General features: G+C 34.9%; 1 protein-coding gene across 1 annotated transcript; it reads right to left on the bottom strand.

Moving 5' to 3' along the window:
• Positions 1-8,510: 8,510 nt before the first annotated feature.
• On the bottom strand, positions 8,511-25,752 carry LOC142350048 (beta-1,3-galactosyltransferase 4-like). The gene is made up of 3 exons (XM_075401960.1): positions 25,733-25,752; positions 18,275-18,398; positions 8,511-9,904 (listed from the first exon to the last, which is right to left on the bottom strand). Exon 3 carries the CDS (start codon positions 9,780-9,782, stop codon positions 8,838-8,840), a length of 945 nt encoding a protein of 314 aa, XP_075258075.1. The 5' UTR covers positions 9,783-9,904; positions 18,275-18,398; positions 25,733-25,752; the 3' UTR covers positions 8,511-8,837.
• Positions 25,753-26,974: the final 1,222 nt, after the last annotated feature.

Below are 26,974 nucleotides of genomic sequence, written 5' to 3' on the forward strand. Positions count from 1 at the left end.
ATCCATTAGTTTTATTGGACAAATAAATAGTATGACAATTAACAACATTGTCCCAAGATAAACAAATGGAACTGTAGCTGTAAAATGGTACCAACAGACGATTATGCTTGTTACCATTAGTGAAAAAAAAACCCCCACTATTGAATGCCGAAAAATAGAGGCGCCTGATCAATGCAAAACTATCCTCAATGCTTTTCTGAAATTGTGAAAAAGCTCTCTGGTATTCTAAATCGAGTTATCCTTTAGCAATTCAGAAAACACAAAATCTGCAAACTTTTCATATTTTTTTCGAGATATGTAACTTTTTTTTATAAACGCTGATGTAACCTGCATTTAATCGGGTTGGTACTTAAAAAGCCGCGGGAAATTTAGGTTAGTTAATGTTTTTTGAAAAAAAAATGAAAAACGAAAAGAAATGAAGAAATCTTGATAAGAAATTTTTATTGTTTATTTCACATTAATTATTACATCATTGAAGATAAAAACAGAAATGAAAGGTATTTCAAACTAGAACAAATTGGGGGTTTAACAATTTATAGTTTTGTTTGGGATTATCAGAAGATAGAACAGGGGATGGCTGGGTTAAATATAAACTCAGATATAAACATAGATGTTTTATTGGGTCAAGGAATTGTTCAAATTGCAAACTGAACTAAATTTATGCCCAAACTACCAATTGTATGTAGGCTTTCAAGCAAAAAGAATGATCTGCCTAAAAATCCTAGAAAAAAGTTCGTTTTTCAATCAGAAATATTGATTTATTCGGTCATTTAATTTTAAGAAAAAATATATATTTTATCGGGTCAAAGAGTTATTTGAAGTGAACCAAATATTTATCCCAGACTAGCAGTAGTATGTAAGTTTTTTTTAACTTGTTTTTTTTAAATTTGTTGACATTGTTTTGGAGACAGCGTTTTAAGCCAGATTTTATTTTTTTACCAAGTGCTCTGCTCAAATCTCCCATGTTTGTAACTCCGCCTTTGCCACTCCACCACTCGGATGAAAAAAGAGATATTGAACACCATCAAAGAAGACAGGAAAATCTCAAAACCGTTGTTGGTTAGTTCAGATTTTTTTTCCTATTTTACCTATTTCAATTTCAGCGCTCGAAATGTGAAAAATGCCAGACTTAAGTGCGTTCGAACAGTTTCTGATAAAATTTAAGTCCTCTGCTCTGACTAAAGTGCGCGCTTCAAAACCTCCTCTGATTAGACTAAAGTGCGGTCGAAAAGCTCCTCTTATCAGAGTAGTGTGAACTCGAATTGCCCCTTGATCAGACTAGTGTGCCCTCGAAAATGTCTCCGATCAGACTGTCCCAGACCGAAGTATCCTCTGATACTCTGAGCAATTATGCGCCCGGAGATGGTCTGATCAGAGGTCAGTTCGGTCTGCCTTCCCTCGAACTGGGTGTTCTGATTTCCGTTGTTAAACACATTTATGTACTTGTTTCAAAATTGATTTTCTTTCTATCAACCAAATTCTATAGCAAAATTAATCAAGGATGGTTTATTCGAATCAGGAATCACGAAAAATAAATTTGAACTCGGAGTTGCAATTTTTATAGAGAAATCTAATGCGCTTAATTTCTTTTATACCCTGGTCGAATAAGACCAACTATCTTAATTGAGTTTTTATCTGTAATCTAGCTCATACTTTTGGCCACTTTTTGTTTACTAATTTCAGACAAGACAATCCAGTATTATCACAAAGTCTGCCATTAATCTGATAAGAAATCTTGATAAGAAATTTTTATTGTTTATTTCACATTAATTGTTACATCATTGAAGATAAAAACATAAATGAAAGGTATTTCAAACTAGAACAAATTGGGGGTTTCACAATTTATAGTATTGTTTGGGATTATCAGAAGATAGAACAGGGGATGGCTGGGTTAAACATAAACTCAGATATAAACATAGATGTTTTATTGGGTCAAGGAATTGTTCAGATTGCAAACTGAACTAAATTTATGCCCAAACTACCAATTGTATGTAGGCTTTCAAGCAAAAAGAATGATCTGCCTAAAAATCCTAGAAAAAAGTTCGTTTTTCAATCAGAAATATTGATTTATTCGGTCATTTAATTTTAAGAAAAAATAAATGTTTTATCGGGTCAAAGAGTTATTTGAAGTGAACCAAATATTTATCCCAGACTAGCAGTAGTATGTAAGTTTTTTTTACTTGTTTTTTTTTAATTTGTTGACATTGTTTTGGAGACAGCGTTTTCGGCCAGATTTTAGTTTTTTACCAAGTGCTCTGCTCAAATCTCCCATGTTTGTAACTCCGCCTTTGCCACTCCACCACTCGGATGAAAAAAGAGATATTGAACACCATCAAAGGAGACGGGAAAATCTCAAAACAGTTGTTGGTTAGTTCAGATTTTTTTTCCTATTTTACCTATTTCAATTTCAGCGCTCGAAATGTGAAAATTGCCAGACTTAAGTGCGTTCGAACCGTTTCTGATAAAATTTAAGTCCTCTGCTCTGACTAAAGTGCGCGCTCGAAAACGTCCTCAAATTAGACTAAAGTGCGCTCGAAAACCTCCTCTTATCAGAATAGTGTGAAATCGAATTGCCCCTTGATCAGACTAGTGTGCCCTCGAAAATGTCTCTGATCAGACTGTCCCAGACCGAAGTATCCTCTGATCCTCTGAGCAATTATGCGCCCGGAGATGGTCTGATCAGAGGTCAGTTCAGTCTGCCTTACCTCGAACTGGGTGTTCTGATTTCCTTTGTTAAACACATTTATGTACTTGTTTCAAAATTGATTTTCTTTCAATCGACCAAATTCTGTAGCAAAATTAATCAAGGATGGTTTATTCGAATCAGGAATCACGAAAAATAAATTTGAACTCGGTGTTGCGATTTTTATAGAGAAATCTAATGCGTTTAATTTCTTTTTTACCCCGGTCGAATAAGACCAACTATCTTAATTGAGTTTTTATCTGTAATCTAGCTCATACTTTTGGCCACTTTTTGTTTACTAATTTCAGACAGGACAATCCAGTATTATCACAAAGTCTGCCATTAATCTGATAAGAAATCTAGATAAGAAATTTTTATTGTTTATTTCACATTAATTATTACATCATTGAAGATAAAAACAGAAATGAAATGTATTTCGAACTAGAACAAATTGGGGGTTTCACAATTTATAGTATTGTTTGGGATTATCAGAAGATAGAACAGGGGATGGCTGGGTTAAATATAAACTCAGATATAAACATAGATGTTTTATTGGGTCAGGGAATTGTTCAAATTGCAAACTGAACTAAATTTATGCCCAAACTACCAATTGTATGTAGGCTTTCAAGCAAAAAGAATGATCTGCCTAAAATTCCTAGAAAAAAGTTCCTTTTTCAATCAGAAATATTGATTTATTCGGTCATTTAATTTTAAGAAAAAATAAATATTTTATCGGGTCAAAGAGTTATTTGAAGTGAACCAAATATTTATCCCAGACTAGCAGTAGTATGTAAGTTTTTTTTACTTGTTTTTTTTAATTTGTTGAAATTGTTTTGGAGACAGCGTTTTAAGCCAGATTTTATTTTTTTACCAAGTGCTCTGCTCAAATCTCCCATGTTTGTAACTCCGCCTTTGCCACTCCACCACTCGGATGAAAAAAGAGATATTGAACACCATCAAAGAAGACGGGAAAATCTCAAAACCGTTGTTGGTTAGTTCAGATTTTTTTTCCTATTTTACCTATTTCAATTTCAGCGCTCGAAATGTGAAAACTGCCAGACTTAAGTGCGTTCGAACAGTTTCTGATAAAATTTAAGTCCTCTGCTCTGACTAAAGTGCGCGCTTCAAAACCTCCTCTGATTAGACTAAAGTGCGCTCGAAAACCTCCTCTTATCAGAGTAGTGTGAACTCGAATTGCCCCTTGATCAGACTAGTGTGCCCTCGAAAATGTCTCCGATCAGACTGTCCCAGACCGAAGTATCCTCAGATCCTCTGAGCAATTATGCGCCCGGAGATGGTCTGATCAGAGGTCAGTTCGGTCTGCCTTACCTCGAACTGGGTGTTCTGATTTCCGTTGTTAAACACATTTATATACTTTTTTCAAAATTGATTTTCTTTCAATCAACCAAATTCTGTAGCAAAATTAATCAAGGATGGTTTATTCGAATCAGGAATCACGAAAAATAAATTTGAACTCGGCGTTGCGATTTTTATAGAGAAATCTAGAATGCGTTTAATTTCTTTTATACCCCGGTCGAATAAGACCAACTATCTTAATTGAGTTTTTATCTGTAATCTAGCTCATACTTTTGGCCACTTTTTGTTTACTAATTTCAGACAAGACAATCTAGTATTATCACAAAGTCTGCCATTAATTGGTCCACACAGAAAACTGAAAACAAAAAAAAACTTGCCGGTAAACCCAAAACTTCCTGTTTTTCTTTCAAATGAAGCCACACCATTTATAATTTTTTTTCTTAATGATAAATACCCGAATGGAACTAATTTTCGAAGTGTCTTAGAGTAAGACAAATAAAATTAAGTGAGAATATTTTAATCTCTGTGTACGTTAGTTTATGCTTTCTCCGGTTTCCCATTGTTTGAATGAAACATATTTTGGACCAAAAATTGCCAGTTAAAAATGGGCAGCATTTAAAATTAGAATGAGTTAGGTATTTGGTAAATAGGGAACTGCAAAACACAAATTGTGAAGGCGGCGTTTAACTAAAATTTATATTGACACTAAACAAACAAATCGAATTCTAAATTAAGTCCACATTGGTCATCTAAATACGTTGGTGTACGTTATAAAAGAAACCAAATTATAAGTCAATTTTTCATCGAAATCCTGACGTAAACTTAGAATATTCAGTGGATATTCGACATGGTTAACAACAAGTCATGATGTCAAATGTATAAAAAAAATTACGTTTTTATGTCGTCGCCTTCAACAAAACAACGGTTGACAATTGACATGCACAACGGAAGGATCAGTGTATTAATAGAGCTTGTAAAACTACTAAAAAATTAGTTAAAACGTGTTTTTTGTTTTATTACATTGAAATACAGTGCGTTTTGAAGCACAATTCTTCTTGCACCAAACTTATTGTGTGTCATGTATTGAAAATTATTTTTGAGCAAATAAATTTTTGTTTCTCTGACATGTGCCTACAGTCTGTCTGAAATGCAAATCAGCTGTTGAAAATCCCAAGTTCTGGTGTTACGACTTGTGAAAAAAGAGAGCTAAACGCAACATATGTTTAATTTTATCTATATTTTTTCTATATCGGATCGAAATGCTATACATAAATAGGGTCCGTTTCGTGGGATATGTAGTGATTCCCGTCTAGTTTGACATTGAAAAATCTAAAAGTAGCAAGTGGTCATAAACGGAACTGTTAATGCAACGGCAGTCTTCAATATAGCGGATAATACTGTTCGCAAAAACTAACACCAAAAACGTAATATCCGGACAGATTTGAAACCGCTGAAACGAACTGGGTGTTTTAAAGCTTTCATGGTGATAAGCTGGATACCAGCCGTTACATGAGAGGAGAACACCTCATCTTTTGTTCAGACTCACTCAGGAGAGATGAGCTAAGCAATGGTATCTAGTTTTTTAACTTTGATTGCACTCACCCAATTAAGGGTTGTTGGAAATGAGCAACTATTCAATAAACCGACCATTGACGTTGATTGATGTATTTAATTTTTAATATGATGTAACTAACTGTTCTACAGTCAATCAAGACTATTTATTAACAGGTCTTACTTTTTGTATGGGAACAGAACTAAAATATAAGCTGACACAATAGAATAAACGCTGAGGCCTCGGTTTATTTTTTGATGGGTTTTCACAGATTATCTCAAATGTTTTCCGTTCTTGTGAAGGATATAAGAACTGATGATTAATTTTTGTTGCATTTATGTTTACAAAAAGACGAGGGTAAGTAATAACTTCTTTGGTCTCACTCTGATCACACTGTCTATTCAGTCATGTCGGCAAAGCATGGTGAAGGACACTGAAGCACAGCAAAACCTAAGGGAAAAATTGAAAATAAAAAGTTTGCTTTGCTTTGATTATTGTTAAAATGAGCCTGAACATCTTCGTTAATTTCATCATCTAACCCGGGTCGAGGTTTTTGGGTTAATTTTTGTAAGAAATGCGGTGAATGCGGTGAACTTTTGTAAGAAATACGGTGATTGCGGTGAATGCGGTGAAAAAAATATTTCACCGCATTTCACCGCATTTCTTACAAAAATTAACCACAAAATTCACCGCATTTCTTACAAAAATTCACCGCATCAACTTTTGTGGCAAATTAATGTAAGAAATGCGGTGAAAGCGGTGAAAGTGGTGAAAAAAGTTCACCACATTTCACCGCATTTCTTACAAAAATTCACCGGGAAATTCACCGCATTTCTTACAAAAATTCACCGCATATGATTTCCAAAGTTTACTGAATCTGATTTAAATTCACAAGAAATTTTGAAGATGACAGTGACAATAGGCGCAGTGGGCTGCGGAGTTGAAGACATGTAGGGGCTCAGAGTTTCGAACCCGTGTGGGACGATTCTTTTTTGTAGGAATACTGAGAACGCGGTGAAAATAAATAATTCGCCGCGTTTTACCGCATTCACCGCAAAGAAGATGTAAGAGAAACGCGGTGAAAATTTTTTTTTTCACCACATTTCTTACGAAAATTCACCATCAAACCTTGACACGAGAATGTGTCCATCGAATCTTTGGAAAACTTTTCTTAACTTTTACGGGACCTTTTATCTGCTCATTAAGGCGAAATTTAACCTTTAACTAGAGATAAGACATTGTCGGTTGGACAAACTTTACAAAGATTTGGTTTCGGAAAAGTTCCTGGTAGAGAATTCTTTCAATCCCCTAGTATGTACGATGAACGCGGAAGTTATCATTTAAAAACAATTCATGCTTTTGTTCGCTGCATTACTCGTATTTAGTTAATCCATCGCATATGTAAAAGTCGGACAAAAACTATCCCAACTTAGATAAAGATAACTTCCAGCTAATCTTATGATGCTGGGAATGATTAGCTGGAAATAATTCTTTGGCAAAGATTTTTGAACCACAGGAAAATATTTCAATTTCGAGGAAAATTTTATCGCAAATTAGAGATCAAAGTTTTTTGTAAGATTGGAGACAATGGTTGCAGTATTTTTGTGATTTCTCATTTTCTTAATTACTGTTTTTGTGGGTTATAGTACGGCATCTTTTGACAACTTTTGTTATGCAAACTAAATCTGTCTTTTTTAGCTGTGTACTTTGGTTGATGACTATGGTACGTTGTTTTAGCATATTCGAGAGTGGTACATGGTGAACTAACGTAACCGCTTCACATTGTATCTATGCAAAAGTTATCAAAACTATCTTAAAAATGAGCAGTTAATACACTATGCTACCAAAAATCTACGTAGAGCATAATTTCTACTCTTAAAGCATGATTCGTGCTTCATGGGTATGATTTACGCTAAGGCGTGAAAAAAGGTGTAAAATTTAGAGTTTTAACTAAAAATTTTATTCTCATTTTTTTCCGTTAAAACAGAAAATATGTTTAAACCACTTTGTTCTTTCACTGTTTGCCAATTTGTTATGCAACGAGATGCTGAATTTTTATCGAAAAAAGTAGAAAAACAGCTCAACTTCAAATCAAAATCCATTGCATAGCATGCATACAAACTTTAAGTGGAAAACAATATTTTGGAGGCCAAAAAACGAGCGGAAGGGCCCCAAAATCCTCAAAAAATCATTGAAAAGTTAGTTAAAGATGTTTCACAAGATCATCAAAAATCCTCTCTGGGGTGGCATTATGCTCAAGCAACGTTTCTCTCTCTAACAAAAATTGACTTTACTGATGAAACGAGGGTGCACATCTGCCGCAACAGAAAGCTCGTGTTTTTTGAAGAAATGGAGCAAGAATTTTTGAAAAAAACCCAGAAAAAATGAGTTTAGACGAACGATTGCTTTTGTTTTGGGTTGCAATATGATCAGATTGGCCAAAAATGCGTGTTAAATGTCCAAGCAAAACGCTGCCGGTTATTCGTAAATTTTAAAAAGGAGGATAATGCTCCTGTGCGTAAATCAAAGATTTTTTGGCAATTTTTTCCAACAGAGTGAATGGAAGGTTCTAGAATAGACCACATGTAGTCTAAATCCAAATCCATTAGAAAATGTAGGGCTAATTTTGAAGCAGCAACTACGAAAACAGATGTTTTTTGGGAAAGAATTTGAAGAAAAAGTGTCCAAAATTTGGAACGAAATTGACCCAGATGTAATTAGAAATTTGTATGAAACCTATGCAAACCGTCTGTTAGAAGTTAAAAAAACTAAAGGTGTAATGACGCGTTATTGCAGATTAATCGAACTCAACATATTCTATTATTTGATGTTTGTAATGTTTTTTTTTAAATTTCAGCAAATGTACATAGCTTTTTGGTACCAGTGTAGTTTTGGCGTCAATAACAACGCAGGGTTAATGTTAAAACTGCCCATTCTGCTCATCTGTGTGAAGACAAATCAATTATGAAGGAAAATTTTTCAAGTCATTGCATTAAATTACAACAGTAAAAGTGTTACTTGAAAAATATAAGTAAAAGTACCACATTTTGAAGGTATACAATTTTTTCTGTTTGTTGAACATAATTAATTATTTTGAAAATTGAGTCCAAGAATTTACAAAATGATACCGTAATCTGCTCTCTTCCTTTCATCTGGAGTTCTGCTTTTCTTTCCAACTTGTTCATTTTCAGGTAATTATACTTCAACCGGTTGTTATCAATAATTTTCTTTTCAGATAAAGTTGGGATGTTTGTACACATGAACCGTTCGTAATCTCTGCTGAGTTCAAGTTAATTTATCTAATTTTGCCATGAATATTGTTGAGTTTTCAGTTTGGTTCCTCAGGACCCCGTTGTCCAGTGTCTGGAAAAAGGTGTGCAGCTTTCTGAATAGGCCCTGTGAGCTCACTTGGGCAGCCATAACATACCTGTCCAGATGTTCCGAACTTGACATCTTTAGCTTTTCGATACTAGGTGGTGCATAAGTGGCATCTTGTTTGCTTATTCTGTGGATACTCTCGACATATACGTCATTTCTGAAGTAAGAGTAAACACACGAACCCATAAAGATGTCTTCCCATTGTGATTCGCATGGTCTTGAAACATTCATTGGTATGGAATGATTGTAGTCACCATAACAATGCCGTGGACAATACTGAACTATAAGTTTTATCAGCGTCATCGAATAAATTTCCAAATGGCCGAAACAAAATTTAAAAGGGAACTTTTTATCGGGAAGTGCTTCCACGCTTATAGCGTGAGGGTTGGGTTTTCTTTGAGGGATCATAATTGCACAAATTCCACCACTGTATAAAGGAACGTGGCTTTCCCAAGACTTGCCGTAAAAAGCATCAATCTTGTTTCGTGGTTTCTCGCCATCCGCAATTTGTTGGAGTTCGTTCAAATAACTGTCAACTTTTTTAATTCGTAAATACGCATCAACGTCTGCTTTCATAAAATATTTTGCATTTGGACAACAGCACGTTGCAAATTTCATACCAGTTAGTAATTTATAAGTAGTTAAAGCATAACCTTCTTCGTTATTCAAGATAGCTAAATCTTTATGCATTAGCTGCTCTCTTTCAACTCTTGCTCGAACCGATTCGGCAGGAATTGCCAACGCAAAAAATGTGACGTAATTTAGACTTTTTGAGTTATTTCTAATATCTTGGAAATAAGTCTGCCGAACTGTGTTCCGTTTTGCAAAGTCACCAACTCTCGTGAAAATCATGAGAACTTTGAGGTTGTTGTCCACATTCGAGTTATGGCAAATGTTGTAAAAGGTGAAGTTTGGTGAAAGGAGGTTTCCTGGTTTTGGTAGGGAATGAACTGCAGCTTGGGGATGAACTTGACCTAAAAGTGCACAAAGAACTGGTAAGAGAGCCACCATTATGACGCAGAGGTATACCCCAAAATTTCCGCCTTAGCAAAATTGGCTCGAAAATTAGATACATACAATGAACAAAATTAGGAGACATCCTTTGTATTTTACTTTTCGCAAAAGGGGTTCCGCCAATTCTGCTAAATAAAAGAAAATTCGGAACGAAAATTAGGTTACATGTCTTGTAGCACGTTTCCACTCAATTCACGTATCTATTATTCGCGCGCATTTTGAGCATGCAATAAGCACTTTAATAAAGATTTAATTGAAGCTTTCAAAGCATTAAAGTGCTTTCAATACATGCAACCACAAAAACTGATTTTTTTCCGAAAAATCCCTTGCACATCAAAGGCTTTGTATATCAATGTGGGACTTGACGATTTAAATAAGTAGTAATAAATAGTACTAATAAGTAGTATTAAGTAGTAGTAAAGTACTAAAAGTAGTAATAAAGTAGTATTAAAGTACTAGTAGTAGCAATAAGTTAGGCTTAATTAAATAAGTAGTAATTAAGTTAGGCTTAATTGTGGATTATATGCGAATCAAGCTACATTGCGTGTGAAAAATTGATACATAAATGGAGCAGATGCGTGATAAAAGCTGTGCGAAAAATAGGTTATAAGTTTGTATTTGTATTTCGCGGCTAGGGTTAGGACACTTTTGCGAACACGGGTTGCTAATTTCCCTTCCATTTTGCCGGTTTCGGCTAAAGTAGCTTTTTTCCGCAATATTTTTCCATTTTAAATGCATTAATATAGTAAAAACAAACACGAGATACACGCATCGGGCATATCTACTTGTGACGATTTGGGTATACCTCTGCGTCGTAATGACCATTTATAACCTTTTTTAATCAGTATCTTTCTAGTGTTAGACTTATTGTCATCTTTGTGTAACTGTTAGTGTCAGAGCAGCTGAATAGTAACCTAGCAACCCTAGTTGAGAAATTTTCGCTGTTAAAACATAAGAAATCATCGGTATCGTCATTTTTTTAGCCAAAAAATAAGAAATTTTCTATGATTTTCGTCGGTATCGTCGTTTTTGTTCGGTATTTAACATAAGGAAGATTCGCTATCGTCATTTTCAAACGTAGAGATTTGGTATCTTTCAGAGAAAAACCAGTATTTTTTAAACGTTTTGCGTTTTGAAACCAACCTTATTGCTCTTATTGCTAGCCATAAGTTAGTGGTCCATTTTTGCTTTGCCATTATTTATAAAATCAGAATTTGTTAGAAAAAAGGAGATGATCTCAAATATTGCTACATTGATAGGGAATACATTTGTAGATTGGGAGTGCAACGTTATTTGCATAGACACGATTTGTATAAGGCCAGAAGAACAAAGAACAACGAAAAAGGTAATCATATTTCCTCCAGCTTTGAAATATTGAAGTTCAATTTGAGTTTAGGCTATTAAGTCGCTCTGGCCTGGCTGCTACGATTTATGTTTTGAGATACAAAAAGCCAGGAATTCATTTCCAAAAATCTCGAAAACTTCAAAGTTTCAGCTTCGGTGGTTTAAGCAAGTGTACAGAACCTGTAGATACGATTACCTAATTTTGGCTCAATGTCAGTGCGAAACACCATATCCCATATCTTTAGTGTATAGATTTGAACGTCTAGTTCACTTTCCAAGATATCGGAAGGGATTTTGCTTAGCGAGTACGCGTTGCAATTCTACAACTCTAGATTTGCAGGTCGAATACACTTACAAATTATCGATGTCTCAATTTGTTTGAAATTGGAGGCGCGTAGAAGACGCGTAAAATGTGCAACTTTAACACAAAATGCAAAGCCAAGAGAACGATTTAGCATCAGCTAATTGTAAAATAGATAATTGTTCAAAGGGGAATAATGATTACCAGACATGAAATTCAACACGCTCGTCAAAACAGAACAACTTTTGGTGCCTGATGCTGGTTATGAATAGCTAGTGATATTAGTAAGATATCAAGTCTTTTTAAAGAATAATCAGTTGCTCGCACTCAGCTCTCTGCTCTTCTGCATCAAAGTCTGGAGGCCCTGTACGGATGAGATCCGATGGGCGAATTTGTGGGTCAGTTGGCGATACCGTAGCGATAACTGGTTAACAAAACTGATTGGTGATTGGTTCCAATGGACCTACTTTTTGGCTAATGTGTTGTCTTTGTCAAAACTGCCGTAAAATTGGGGCTGGGTCGATGTCGTTTCCAAATAACATGTTAGAGATTTCCTAAAGAGCCGTTTTGGGGGTGCAGATGTTGCTGGTAATGTCAGCTAACAAGAGTTAAATGGGGGGGGGGTCAGCTGTATTAGGTATATTCTGTGATTCCGCTGTAGCGTTTGGAGGAATGAGATTTGCAGGCACGCTAGCGCGTTGCAGGCATTGCACGTACGATTTTTGAGCGTCTAGAGAAGACGCCGTTTGCAGCATCACACTTCCTGTGCTCCATCTTACTGTTAACACTTTTGTATTCGCACTGATTCTTTGATGTGCGATTCTGTTTTGGCTTCAGTTGTTTATTCTGGAATTCGCAGACGGCGTCCACTGATGTTTTCTTGCAAGCTTGTAGCCCGCTCTCACCTAATCTCAAAACTCGCCAAATCGCACGTACGTACAATTAAGTCTAGCCTACCTCGGCCGCGAGGTTTGGAAGTAAGTTTTTACGATGCCCGACTCTTGGACCAACACGTCATTTAAGCCAGATACATTTTTTAGATTATCATAATGGTGTCATTTTGCGGCATTTTATTTAAACGTCCTCCTCTATTGAAGGTATGGCACTGCATGTATTGTCAGAGTATCGAAATTGTGACTCAATGTCCATTCTTTACTTTCTTTCAATTTCTTTTGCAACCTTGCACCGTGTTATTCCTCATCGCTTGTGTGTGCCATCCAAGTTTCGTGTGCCAATATTTTGTTTGGAGTAACTGTTTTTTCAACAAAGTAGTATTTCAACTTTTGGTCATACTCAAGGGTACAGGGAGTATAAGCTCATGAAAAATTAGATCGATGGCCGAACTGTGACCTGAATGGAGAAATCTGTGTCATTTTTGCTTGCACACGCTGAGGTGGTATAACTTTGACTTAAGTATTGTTTTATACTGTTCAAATGCATTGAAAATGTTTTGACAAGTCTCATGGCTTTATGGCAGGAGCTTCAACTACGTCGAAATTAATCTGTAGAAAAAACTTTTCCTGATAGCCGATCAGTTAGCGTAATTGATCTGGCCTAATAGATCTAGGACCTCCTGGAATTTATACTTAAATATCCAAGAATTTTTTTTACAATGGATGCGTTTGCGGCGAAGTTTTACGGCTGGGAACAAAGTTGTACCACGCAAATCGTGTTCTAAATTCCTGCAAGGCTTGCATAAAGATCTTTGATTAGCGCCTCTCTGAGGGTTTGCCGAAAGTCAATTTTTTCGTCCATGCATACGCTTCAGGAGCATATATGAAGTTTCAGCCAAAAGGTGCAGATACTGATTAAATAGCTTCAAACCGGCATCATCGCACCTCAAGATGTAATCCTGTACTTTATTGAGGACGGTGTTCTTGCTCGTCGGGAAGCCAATTATTTATTTTTTGAAGATTTGTCTACCATTTTTTTTCAATTGAAGGCCTTTGAGGGTATCAGTTTTGGGAGTGCTAATGTTAGATGCAGTTGCTGCATAATCAGTGTTGAATCGGTGTTTAAGGAACCTCATAGGGAAGCTCGAAATGAGCTCCCATTTTTGGGTACAGATTTGCCTTTCAATGATGATTTTTGATTTTTATTGATTTTCTCCATGTGTTTTGATTTTGAATAATGGAAATTAATGTCAGACTTATATCTGAAGATAAAGAGCTGGAGAGCGACCGAGTAACAGGAGTTCAAGGCAAACGACACTCGGAATATAGGTTCGAACTAAAACTATCCAAATTGGATTGTTATGACCAGTGTGGTTGAAGTGCCATTGAATTATTGTAAACAAATAAGCGAACGCTCGTGGCGCGAGTGTCGTTTAAATGTGTGGAAATAATTGTAGTGGTGTGTATAGTACTGTTTTGAGGAACAGATAACTAATTTCGATAAAATCGATTCACTTCAAAAGCCCTAATTGTTGTACTATTTTTAATGGACATGCTGCCAGTGCTGTATTGGATAAAGTACCTTCTGAAACCTCTTCGTCAATTACAGAAATTTTTTTAATTGTTTGATAAGGTTTGCAAGAGATATCATTGAAAAATTTTGTTACTTGTGAGTTTTCAGTTTTAATTCAGAAAGAAACGTTCAAGCCTGTGGGATAGTTGACTGCTATATGATTCGTTTGATCTGTGCATTTTAAGAAAAGACAGTTTAGGATTTGCTGTAAGAGTAACTGATTTTTTGCATGTAATTTTCAAGTACCCTAGGAACTAAGCAGTACCCAGCAGTTCTAATTCGATGGCACTGTAGCGTTCCTCATTGTAATTTGAGTCTGGAGGTAAACGAAACAGGTTTTCTCCACTCAACTGTTAACTGCTCAATTGCAGCACGGGAGGCATCATCTTAAACTGGTGCTTCGAGTCTCTGGTTTTAGTAAAAATTTTGGGTGTCTTGAGCAAAGTTTGTGGTTTGAACCTCAGTTCTAATTCTTTTCTGACTATTTTAGATGTGATTTTTGAAGATAACGGACTTGGGCTGGATTGGGAAAAATTCTAAGATAATGAACCAAGCCATGAGATTATTTCTGAAAAGGTTTTTGGCAGTCAAATGAAAATATATCAGAGGTTTTTGATTTTAGAAGCAAATTATTTGTTTGAGTGATAATATACCTAAACCAAGGGGTTTTTCATTTGTGAAATGACACGTAGGTAAGTTTTTGCGAAGATTGTGAGGGTCAGTTTTTGCAGGCATTCAAAAACATTTTAAAATCATTTTCTGTCTTTTTTCTATCAATGAAACATTATCGTAGAAAAAGAATGTAGTTAGGAGATCCAAAAGTGTGTAATTCTTGGCTTCTTGAAATTCTGCAGGCACGTTAGTGAGTCTATAAAAGCCAGTTTTCAAAGAACTTGTGCACATCTTATCACCACTAACAATACTGAAGTTACAGTGTTCAGCACTATCCGGGTGAATATCAAGTTACCTGCATGAGTATTTGAGATCAATAGTAGAAACGAAAAATTAACTTTGCTGTTCATTATTATGGAAAAACATTGTATGTGATATGAAAGTATCTATTTTAGGCATTTAACAATTGTTTTTAAGTCTAGAATTGGTGTGTATGAAGTGATCCTTTTTAATTAGGATGACTAAGGAATATATTTAAGTTTTGATCTGAGCATTTTTTGTCTTTTTTAGTTTTAGTTTTAAGTATTAGTGCAAGTTCGAAATCTCTATTTCTTTATTTTATAGGTACACGTATATTTTTTGCTTCCTGTTTGGAATGGAATTTACGGTGAAACTATGATTATATGTTGTTTATTTTGAAGCGCGCTTTTCAATATGCCAAATTTAAAAAATTTTTCGCAACGCGTGTTGAAAATAAGCAATGTGTTACTATTGTTCTGACCAATTTAGCTTTCGAAGAGTTGAAAGTATCATTTAATAAAAATAAAAAGAGCGTCAAAGACCTCACGGATACAGCGACAAGTTGGCTTCCTCAAGTATGTAGGTATTAATGGTGATATGTGGGAGGTCATGGCTACCTGTTGCGCCAAACACGTGTTCTGAATTCTGCAATCGTTTCCTAGTCATTGAGAAGACGAAATTGAACGTTTTCGATGTATAGAGTAGTGTTACCGGCTTTAACATAACATGTTTTGCTTTTACTGCTTGCAACCATTTTATTGTCTGAGGTATCGTATATTGAGTTCCACACGGCATCTTCCCTTATTGCATTTCCTGTGTCAACAATTGGAGATGTATCATTGACGGACTTAACCATGGGACGGGTAGTACGTTATGAATTACTGTCTTTGGGCTTGTGAAAAACCGTTCAAAATGGTTTTGCTTTCGCCATTTTTTGGAAATTATGCCCTCTGCAATGCATTCATCCCTATGGGTTGGAGAGCCAAAACTCAATAGCGATAATTGCAATTTTTGATTCGAGTTGAGTCATTGGGTGTAGTATGAGTTTTGCCTGGGATAAGCGTTAAAAAAGATCGTTGACATGTAATAGCTTTGATTTGAGCGGCGGATCATCTACTAGAAATTTTCCTTTTGATTACGCGTTTGAAGTTCCTTTTTACGGCCAGATTCAATGTCTGCCTGGAATCAATTGCTTCCTTGTGAAGTTATTTTGTATTTCAGTGTACTGCTTCTTAGCTATAAAGACATCGCAAACTATCGTGTCTCCCTGACCGACTAAATCTCAATTTGCTGATATTTCTTTAATTTTACAAAAAAATTTCCTTTACTCTCCCTTCCGTTGTTTCGTTGTTAGAGAATTATAGCGGGTTGATTGAAAGCGTCTGCCATGACATCCCAAAGTTCAACTGTTGTGACGATTTCTATCATGGAATTCAAGTTGCGACTACTAACGAAACATCGTCCTTCTGTACCCAGATTGAGATGGATTATTTAGATAGTTCTTCGATCGGCCTGACTCCAGGGTTTATAACCACGCATGATATCGAGTTCTAATTGCTCTTAACGTCAATGTTCCCAGTTCTTCCAGAGTTGAACAGTTTTGGAATTCCTCTCACGTTCAAAATGTTCGGAAATTCCAGCAATTGTTTCGTCATGAACGGTTCGAAGGGCAGTTGAACGTATTTTGCTTGTGGGTCAAGAGGAGTGTCAAGTATAAAGTTCTATTTTGAAAGAAGTGCCCGTTTTCATTGAATCGACCACTTTTCTCATATGAGTGGAGGGTCAGATGTCAGCATTTCCCAAAAAAAGGATGCTTAGTGGTGTCATTTTGTGGGATCACGCTGACTGCACCATGTCATACACTAGATCTTTAGTGTATGTGTTTTAAATTTTGGTTTGATTCTCGCAGCAATTTCACTACTCCAGTAATTTCACTATCTTAATTGATTTTGCTTAGCGAGTGCGCGCTGCAATTTCACTACTCTAGATTTGCAGGGTGAATACGCTGAAAATTTATTGCTGACTCAGTTTGGCCTGAGAAATGACAGTCGAGTAAAAGACTAAATTGCGCAAATTAAGCACAAATTGCAAATTGAGGAGAATGATTTAGCATCAACTAATTTAAATGAATACAAAATTATTCTCGAAGCGAGATAATTAATACTAGGCGCGCTAGTCGAAATAATTGAATAGATTATGATGCTTTAAGATGACCTCCATGTAAATTAAATGAAATTCATATTTTTATGCTGAAGTGAAATAATGAACTTGAGAAATGTTAATAATATGTTTATATATGGCAGTCTGCAATCACCAGGTTGATCGCGATAAGCCTCAGCTCATCTCATTAACTACAAAAAGACTTACACAACATACATAACGACATGTAAATTTTAGTTTTAAGAGCTTAAGTTTGCGCAAAGTTTATAAAATAAAAATTCTTTTCGGTCTTTATGTCAACCGTAAAAAACTTAAACCAAATCTTCAAAACTTGAAGAAGTGTGAAGTTTAGAAGTAAATGGAATACTTTTTTGCCTTTGTATTTTTCGCCTCGTCGAATATTCCAAATCTTTCTGAGTGGAAAATTGGCGTTTTTGAATAAACACTAGTTAAAATTAACTTGTTAAAGGCCGATTTAATTCTACGAAAATTTGAAACAGTGGCAAATTCTGCTTTGAGAAGAGGCTGCAGATTTCTTGTGATTGTTTCGATATGAAGAGTGGCGAGAAGTGAGTACCGGGGCAAAGTATTCTAATCAAATGCACAATAACGTAGATATTCAATTAACGTATTCTCAACGGGCGTTGATTGATAACATGAACTCAACTAGAAAATTTTATCACCCTATCAAATTTTTTCTGCGTTGCCTCCGTGTTAAATAATTTCTCGGCGGCGATACAAACCGTATGACAATAATTATTCTCTTATTGCTTCCCAACTTCTCTCCTCTTTTTCGTTTTTCGTAAGTTAGAGAAAATTTTTAATTGCTGCCTAATTTCAACGAATGCCTTGGTATTTACTTATAACATTAAAAATTGAGCCAGTTCGAACTTGAGGTTGGTTCGAAAATCGATTTAGATATGTTTAGAGATTCTGCATTAACTGTGTATCAGGGCATTGGATATTATGGCATTGGGTAATTAGTCTTTTGGGTATATTGGCACAATGTTTAGAAATGCCAATGTTTAAAAGCATGTATCCAAAAGCGCCGAACACTTCAGAATTTAAAATTACAGATTATTTAAAGTAGTAGTACATAATAATCAAAAATTGCCCACCCGCCTTTATAACCCAGATTAGTTATTACCTGTTAAGTTCCAGGGTGAATCCAGACAAGATACCCATGGCTTCTCTTTGTTTATTGTTGTACCCGCAGCAAACGACCTCCTGGATTGGAGTCTGAAATCTTCCAGTCTGCTTGGCGTTATAATCTGATTATAAAACAAATGATAAATTATTAAAAATGAACAGAGTAAGAGAAGTGATGAGTGAAACTTCTTTTTCAACATTTTCTTAACTATATGAAAGTTGATGGGAAAAATAATTATTTAATCTGACTCAACGCATATGAAATTTAAACATGGTAGAATCAGAATCGATTTTCTTCAAGACTGGATAAAAAATTCTAGATGAGGCTCTTAAACAGATTTTTGACTGAATTCCTTGAAATCACGTTGTAGTTAACCTTGTAGTTAACCCCACCTAGTTTAGATTTAAACGATTAAAAATGTTAAGTAACTAATGGTTCGACTGAAATGGTTGCAAATTCCACTATCAATGCCGCTTTTTCAGGAAAAGTTTAACATTCCATCTCAAGGTGATCGCATCATTGTGATAATGTCTCAGAAAACAGTACGCAGTAAATAAAATCAAGTTTTATGAGTGAATGTAATTTTGCTTTTAAACATATATGAGCTGTTATGCAGTGAAGAAGCTTAGTAAAACATAATGCTTACTACAATGAACATATCTGAAGTATATCTTTAGTTGTTTAATCATTTGACAGCGAAAAATAAAACTATATACATTTTTCAAAAATCTAAAAAACATAAATGAAAAAAAAATGAGTGACTGAATTGCATGTTTGTTATTCTTCCGCGTAAAACATAAGCTTTTTCTGTTACTCATTTGTCTTGTTAGGTCAATCTCGGATAAGATTGTTATCATGAGAAGTTCTGCCAACTGTCGCAGGATGAACTGTTATCTAAAAATCTTACTAAAAAGAATATTGATCTGCATGGTATTCTCTCAAAAGGTTTCTTTTGTAGGCTAATTACTCTCTACAGTATTTTTCAAGCCTTTTGGAATTTGGTTTTTAACAAATAAAAACACATAAACATTTGTTTCCAGATTCCCATGTGTGAACAATTTTGTAGATTATTCAAAATTTAACTTACAAGGCTCCAAGAACTTAAGTCTCGACCAGCTTCAATTGCGCGCCATTTGTTCCAACCCTTTCTAATAGGGTTGTACCATATGTTTAAGGTTTTTGATATAGTTGTTTCTGGCCAATTGATACAATTCACGTAAAGAGATAATAATTTTGTATGAGGAAAAAACTTTAACATAAAACAATTCATTAAAATTTTTTGTTCGAATTTAAGCTTTTGAGAAAGATAATGATGTTATAGTTCAAAAATTAAAAGAAAACTTTGAGCATCTCTTTTTGCAAATTTACATGTTTATGGTCTTTACTGTATTTTATTTTTTCAAGTACTAGTTCTGGTTTCTTTAAATAGAACCTTCAGTGAATTGTGGAAACAAACGCTTTTAGTAACAATTTTTTTGTGACGTGTTCATGTTTAATTTAACATAAATTTCTACAATTTTTAAACTATTTTGCCAAAAAATTGTAGCACCAATTTAGTCAGATTTTGGTTATTTTATTTGTAAAACTGTAATGCCTATTAGATTGGAATATTAGATTGAAATACTACTGTTTTTATCGGAATATTACTTTCATAGTACAATGGTAAAAAATTTAGGCAACTATAAGCCTTATTCACTGTGAACACACTGAGTGAGAGATCAGAGTCTGAAATTTGCCAAAAATTGTCTATTTTTTACCAACTCTGCGTGATTTTTTCTGATCTACCATTAACCTTCAACTGCCAGGCTTTTATATCTTTTACTTTGCAGCTCAATTGTTAAAATCGTTTTCAGTTTTTGTTTGAGCTGATCAAAACTTCTTTTCTTTAATGGCTCCAGTTTTAGTTATCTGATCTAAACTTTATACCAAGAACCATGTCAGCTACAAAGTCCTTAATCGGACACATTTTCCCGACTCCATTGATTGTTATTTAAGCAATCTCTATCGATATCTGTTTTGTACTTGATGGTATGGACCGAAGTTTGGTGATGTTTATTATTTGCTATCCACAATTAAAAAGATAACATAACAAAGTGAAAGGTAACTGGGTAGCAAACTAACATAGGTCAGTATGTGTGCAATGTTTCAAACACAAATGTGGACCTCTCGAGAGGCTCACTTCGCTTCTTTTTTCTTTTTCTATCACAAAAATGGAAAAACATCTCATCGCAAGTGCTTTTGAATGTTACATTCAACGCTCTCTTTTCCATGTTTTTTATATAAAGATTCTGCAGAAGGATATATTTAAAATTAATGAAACTGAGAATTATCTTTCAGAAAATGCTCCAGGATTTTTCCTTTGCCTTCCATTTTAACTAATGACTAGTATCATCTGCGAATGTTACTAAGAACTGTTTTCGTTACAATTTGAGGACAGATCATTAACATACAAAAGGAAAAAAGAAGCAGAACAAAGCCCTGTGATACGCCACAAAATATTTGATTTTCTGTTGTTTTTCTTTGCAAGCTGCGCCCTGCTTGCACCCAGCTAAAAGAAACTCTCTAATAGATCTAACAATCAGAATTTTCAATCCGTATCTTTCCAGTTTAACTAACGACATATCAAGATCAGTTCTATCAAAACTTTTGCTGAAGTCAATATAATTAGCTTGCCCTGTTGTTTTATTAGCGATTCGAATATATTCCATCAATGCGGCAATGGCAGACAGACATGACATGTTCGATCTAAAATCAAACAGATTGCTAGCTAGTGAATTAATGTTAGGCAAAATTTTATCATCTTCTTCTGAAGATCGTCTCCGAGACATTTCTTATTGTACTCAGTAAATTAATAGGTCTATAAGTACCAGTATCAATCTTATCTCCTTTTTCATTAGGGCATTAATTTGCCTATTTTTAATTACGGCGAAAGTAAGCTTCACGATGTAATGTCTAATGGCTTCTGCAAGACGACACTCAATAATGGGTGACCAACACTGCAAAATTTTGAAAGAAATTTCATCATGACGGGTACTTTTCTGTTTTCATTTTTTCAAAGCTTTTGTAATCTCCGATTGATTTGTTTCATAAGGTACAAATGTTTTGTCATTATTATGGATGATATAGCTGCAGTTCTTACTTAAAAAGATTTCATATGCTTTAGGATCTCTTGAAAGAAAGCTTTTGTTCAAGACATCAAGATTAGGTGAGTCGATGGCATTGTCTACTTTTAGCAAGTTTTTAGGCTAATTCTTTTTATGTCCGGTTTTTGAAAGTTTTCAGTCTCTCGTTTTTTGTCTGTAGTTTTTTTGCGTTTTTTTCCATTTCTAACCAGATTAGGTACCTTGATTCGTATTTCTTTTTGATGTCTATTTTTGAAATTTTATATCTCTGACTTTTTGATATCATTTGTATCCGGCTTGCAGAACTAAGAGTATTGGTTGTTCGGCAAGCTTTTTCCGGCGCATACTTCTTCAATTTTTTAACGATTTTCTTTGTTCTATGTACTAATATATTCATTAGCTTTCAAAGTATCGGAAATTTCCCTAACATTCTAACCCAACGCGAAAAAAACTCTGTGAATGTTTTGTTTGGATTGTATTTAAAGTTTGCATTATTACTAGGAAATAAATACTTTTAAAGTTTATACTTGATACAGTAAATTCCGCCCTTATTTTAAAAAAATTTCTCATGTCTTTCATTTGGTTTCAGTTTCAATGTTCGTTTCTGTGATGAAATGATCAATGCAGCTCTTGCCATTCAAAAGGTCTAAAAAACTCCCGTAGTCTTTCTGCAGCTTTTTAAATTAAAAAATTTATATTGAAATCTCATAATATTACACTTTCCTTGTTTTGAAAACTTCAGAAAAGTATAAAGCTTGCCAACTTTGGTTCAAAATGTCTCAGGTTAAAGATGACACAGAAATTTTGAAACTTTATTTTATCGTATTTCACTAGTAATAATAGCCACTCTATTGTTTTTTGTTTGCTCTCTTTTTTATTTTGCACACTTTGTATAAAGTAAATAGCTACTTCAACCGATCGTAGCTTAGCGTTTTCTTCTCCTTTTGACACCAATTTATGATAACCACGTAGAGCATAATTGTCATTCACCAGATAGAACATAATAGGTTGGTCATTGTCTTAACAATGTCTCACTTAAAGTAATAACATAAATTTTTTCTAAAGAATAAAAAAAACAGCCAAGTCAGCGTGATGGACCTGAAAAGAAAGAATGTTTGTGCCCAAAATAGTTCGGTTTTTGATTTTTTTATGACAATCAATGATGTATTCTTAGACTATCAAGGGTTCTTCTCTCTGCTCAGTTTACTGGAGAAGTTAGTGAATTCATCGCTAAAATTTTCAATTTTTTTGATGATGGAAAATTTTTTACAACAATTAATTTGAATACTCTCTATCAATCAGCATAACCTGTTACTTTTGTCAATTTATTTTTACCTAAATGTCTTTGAAAACTTCTTTGAGTTGGTTCAAATGCTAACGTTCGTTTCTTTTCGATGGTGTATATTTAGTTAAATAAGGATACAATACCTGAATTTCTATTGTTTCCATATCCCATTTTTCAGTTTTAGCCTTAGTCTCCTCAATGAGATCAATTGGATACCAAGCCAAGGTCTATCGTTTTCTGAGGACTTAATATATACACGGCTTTTCTCCGCGGTTGTGAAGAGTTCTTTTCTGAAACAATGAAAAAAAATCTGAACTTTTTCGCTGTAGGTTTTTATTTGAATTTGGACTTAGAAGCTGGATCAAAAAGTGCATTGCGATTATAGTAAATCGAATCACGCTGATTTTTCAAAATCTTTAAAAATTTTTGATTTTCTTTTACCTTTTCGAGGTAGGCAAAGGAAGGCCGCTATATCACGAGTTACAGATGCAATTTGCCCTAACCTGATCAGTTTCACAATTTTTTACACAAGGTACTCAAACCATCTTCTACGCCATGAAAAATAAATCACATTACAGATGAGTAACGTTCCAATTTGATAACTCTTCTTGCAAACTCTCCCTTTTCGGGTCATGATGGTCAATAATCTTTTAACCAAGTCTCATATAAAACAATAACGAAATCTGTTAATTCTAGAGCATCAAGAAAACTGCTAAGTGAGGAAACTGGAAATGCGAAGACTGAACGTTCAAAGCCAAAAAAGTCGTGTTTTTGATTTTTTCGATGACAATCAATGATGAATGCAGACTAGCAAGGGTTCTCTCCGCTTCTCAGCTCTCTCGAAAGGTTAGTGGTTTAATCGCTTAAGTTTTCATTTTTGAGAGCTGTTTACAACAAAAAAGTTGAATACTTTCTCATCCAAGCAATATGATTTTTCAAAATTGTGGATTCGTTTCGTATCAACCTGGCTTTTGAAATTTCCTTGAGTCGATTCAAATCCCAATTGTCGACTTCTTTTCAATGGTTTTTTATTTACATAAGTATCCACTGCCAGTGTATCTACTGTTTCCACGATCCGTTTTCTTTCAGATTTACCATTAGTTTCCACAAACGAGATCAATTGGATTCCGACTGCTGACTTGATACCAAATTCTATCTTTTTCTGAGGACTTAAATTGCACTGAGTTTTTGTTCGTGACTTTGAGTAGTTTTTTTTGTTTATGCAATAGTTATCAATAGTTATACAGTTCTATATTCTTTTTCCGCAGGACACTCGTTTGTGCGCCTCGAAGTCTGATCAAAAAATGAACTGCAATTTTAATATATCGAATCACATTGTTAGTTTTAAAAAGTTTAACAATTATTGTTTTTCTTTTACTTTTCCCAGGTAGGGATTGGCAGGTTTCAATAACATGATTTTCGATTGGGATGTGTACTGACTTTATTAGTTCCACATGTTTGTGTACCAGATCAGATAGTCACCGCCATTCTCTTTGCCTTTAAAATGGAAACACATAAAAGATGAGTTACGTTCTAACTCGGTAACTCTTTTTGCAAACTCTTCGTTTTCGAACCTTAGTTAATCATATCCTACACATAATTGGTTAATTTCTTCTTTATGTTTATTAATTTCTTTCACGAAATCCAGAAAAAAATAGTGGTTTGAATTTGTATCGTTAAGATCAATTGAGTTTATTTTCTCATACACCACAATGTTTTAGAAGAATGCAAGCAAAGGTTTGTTAAGTAATGTAATGCAAAAGAAGCGACCGTTTGTTAGCTGTTTTTTTGCTGATAATGGTAATCCGTCACTTAGTTACAAGTAACTGCCCGTTGGATCTCTTGCACTTGAACTCAAATGTTTTTGTTCGCTGAATGGTCTATAAATACGTACGTTTCTGAATTCACTTTTGCGAGTTTTCAATTCTATGTGAACCAGGCTTATGGATATGACTGCCGCAGTCAGAAAAAGTGTAAATAAAGAGAAGAAATGTTTACCCCTAACAAACCTCCCTGTGAAATGCGACGGCTGTTTTGACGATTTCCATGCCCTAATCTGAAAAAATGAGGCCTGATTACACAAAGGCATAATGAAATTAGAGAATTATTGGGAGACTTATTGTGCCTTACATGGACTCACACTCCAAAAAGCCAGTAAATCGTAAACTTTCAGAGAATCAAAAAGCGTTAAGAGCCGATCTACTCATGAGAGGTGTCTGGAGCCCGCAAGAAACTGCCTCGATTGATATTCGTGTCACAGACACTGAGGCAAAATCTTACAGCAAAAGAAATCCAGAGGATGTGTTGGAAAGCTGCGCTGACGAAAAGAGGAGAAGATAATCCGAGGCCTGCCAGGAAGAAAATATCGCTTTTACTCTGTTAATTTTCTGTGTTGACGGAATGATGGCCACAGAGACCATAATTATTCTCAGAAGATTGGCGGGAGGCTCGCTTGTAAGTGGGATTAACCCTATAGCATTATCTTGAACTGTGTCAATTTGAAATTGAATTTTGCAATATTAAGGGCTTCAAATCTGTGCATAAGAGGAACTAGATCTAAATGGAGATCGTTTTGCTATGAAGATGTAGCTTTATAACTTGAAGAAATATTTTGACCTTCCAGTTTTAATCGGATAAAAGTTATCAGAAGATTTATCACAAAACTTGAGAGGGCAGGGTACTTGTAGACTGAATGTCTATTGACATGGATTCGAAAACATGTTTTATAAGTCACCCAATCAGCAGGGACAACAAATTTTAAAGCCAATTTTTAGCGTTCTGATATTTTGGTCACCCAATGAGTGGTGGCATCAAACTAAAATCAAATTCAAGATGGTGCCATCAACTTCAAATGAACTCAATTTGAAAAGGTCATCAACCCGAAAACCTACATTATGTATCCAGAAAGCCCTCTAGCTAAGTTAATGCCGAAGATCACAAGTTTTTGTTCCTACCTGACCTAAGTGGGGAGAACAAAAGCATATTGTAAGAGGTCTATTTCTTGTTGTGAAAAAAAGAAACGGACTGCTGATATTAGATTAACTAAACTGCTAATCTGTAGTGTTGATGAAAATATCATGTTAACCAAGTTAGTTGTCAATTGATTCGTTCACAGTTCCAAAAAGTGCAGCCCGTGCTTCGCAGGCTCAAGATCCGCTCCTTTTACGCCATTTCCAGTTTTGAACATAATCTCCTCCAATCCCTACTCCCATAGGAACGTTGGATAGAAACATATCACCTTTCCCATGGTGGCCAAATTTAAAAACAAAACGAGCAATCTCAATTTATAAGCAACTGACCAAGCCATCATATTGTCATGGTAAATAGCGAGTGCAAACTTGAACAGCATCCAATCTACATATAGCACTGGGTTCAACCAATTTGTCCGAAACCAATAATGGCACCCATATAAACAACATGAGTACCGTACAGTATTGCAAAGGGAGGTGAACACCATACTCTAACTCTTCGATTTATTTTTCAAAAAAATCTGTTAGGGATACAATGGAATGGTTCGATGTAGTAATAAGTTCGTTGGCAACCAAATTTCAATTTGCTGCAATTGAGGTGCACGAACTTGTTCCTTTCGCGAATACGCCACAATCTAACTTGCAGTCTGCGTTGAGAGCGTTGGAGCAACCGATGCAGTTCGGAACTCGCTATGGCATACGACAGGGAGTACGACCCGGGTTGAAGTTTCTTTGATTTCATACAAGGATCATATATGATTTCATACTGTCCATACTTGATTTCTTAGTACGATCCTTGTATGAAACCAAAGAAATCATATATGATCCTTGTATGATTACCAAGAAATCATATATGATCCTAGTACGAATACCAAGAATCATACATCTATTTTTTGAAAATCTTTAACCATTTATGTTTTTTTTTGTTTTTATTCGGTAGAGCATCACATATATGATACCCCGGCATCACATTGTGATTCTCCAAAAGACCCTAACGTACAATATCAATTGCAAGTTGGGCACAAAATAAAAGAGTAAGTCCAAACAAATAACAAAATTTTTGACATACTCTGAAGCCAGTTTATACATATAAATGCTCATTTATAAAAAAAAAATTAATAAAAAAAAATGCATATCGCGTCATATTCGTTTTCTGAATACGTTTAAACCTCAAAGTTATTCTTTTAGCGCACACAAAGAATCAAATGCGGATTGCAAATGCAATATAATAATTTCGTAAGTCCTCTGACTACAGTATACGTGAATTTGTGGCACCCGTCAATGTATTATCTGTCATATATGACCTTGTATGAAATCCAAG

Source organism: Convolutriloba macropyga, chromosome 11 (assembly GCF_964194025.1).
Source record: "Convolutriloba macropyga chromosome 11, txConMacr16.3, whole genome shotgun sequence".
Classification (NCBI taxonomy): Eukaryota; Metazoa; Xenacoelomorpha; order Acoela; family Convolutidae; genus Convolutriloba; species Convolutriloba macropyga.

What these genes read in the sequence shown, in the direction of transcription:
- LOC142350048 (XM_075401960.1), bottom strand. Translation starts at nt 9,782, where the DNA reads ATGATTTTCACGAGAGTTGGTGACTTTGCAAAACGGAACACAGTTCGG.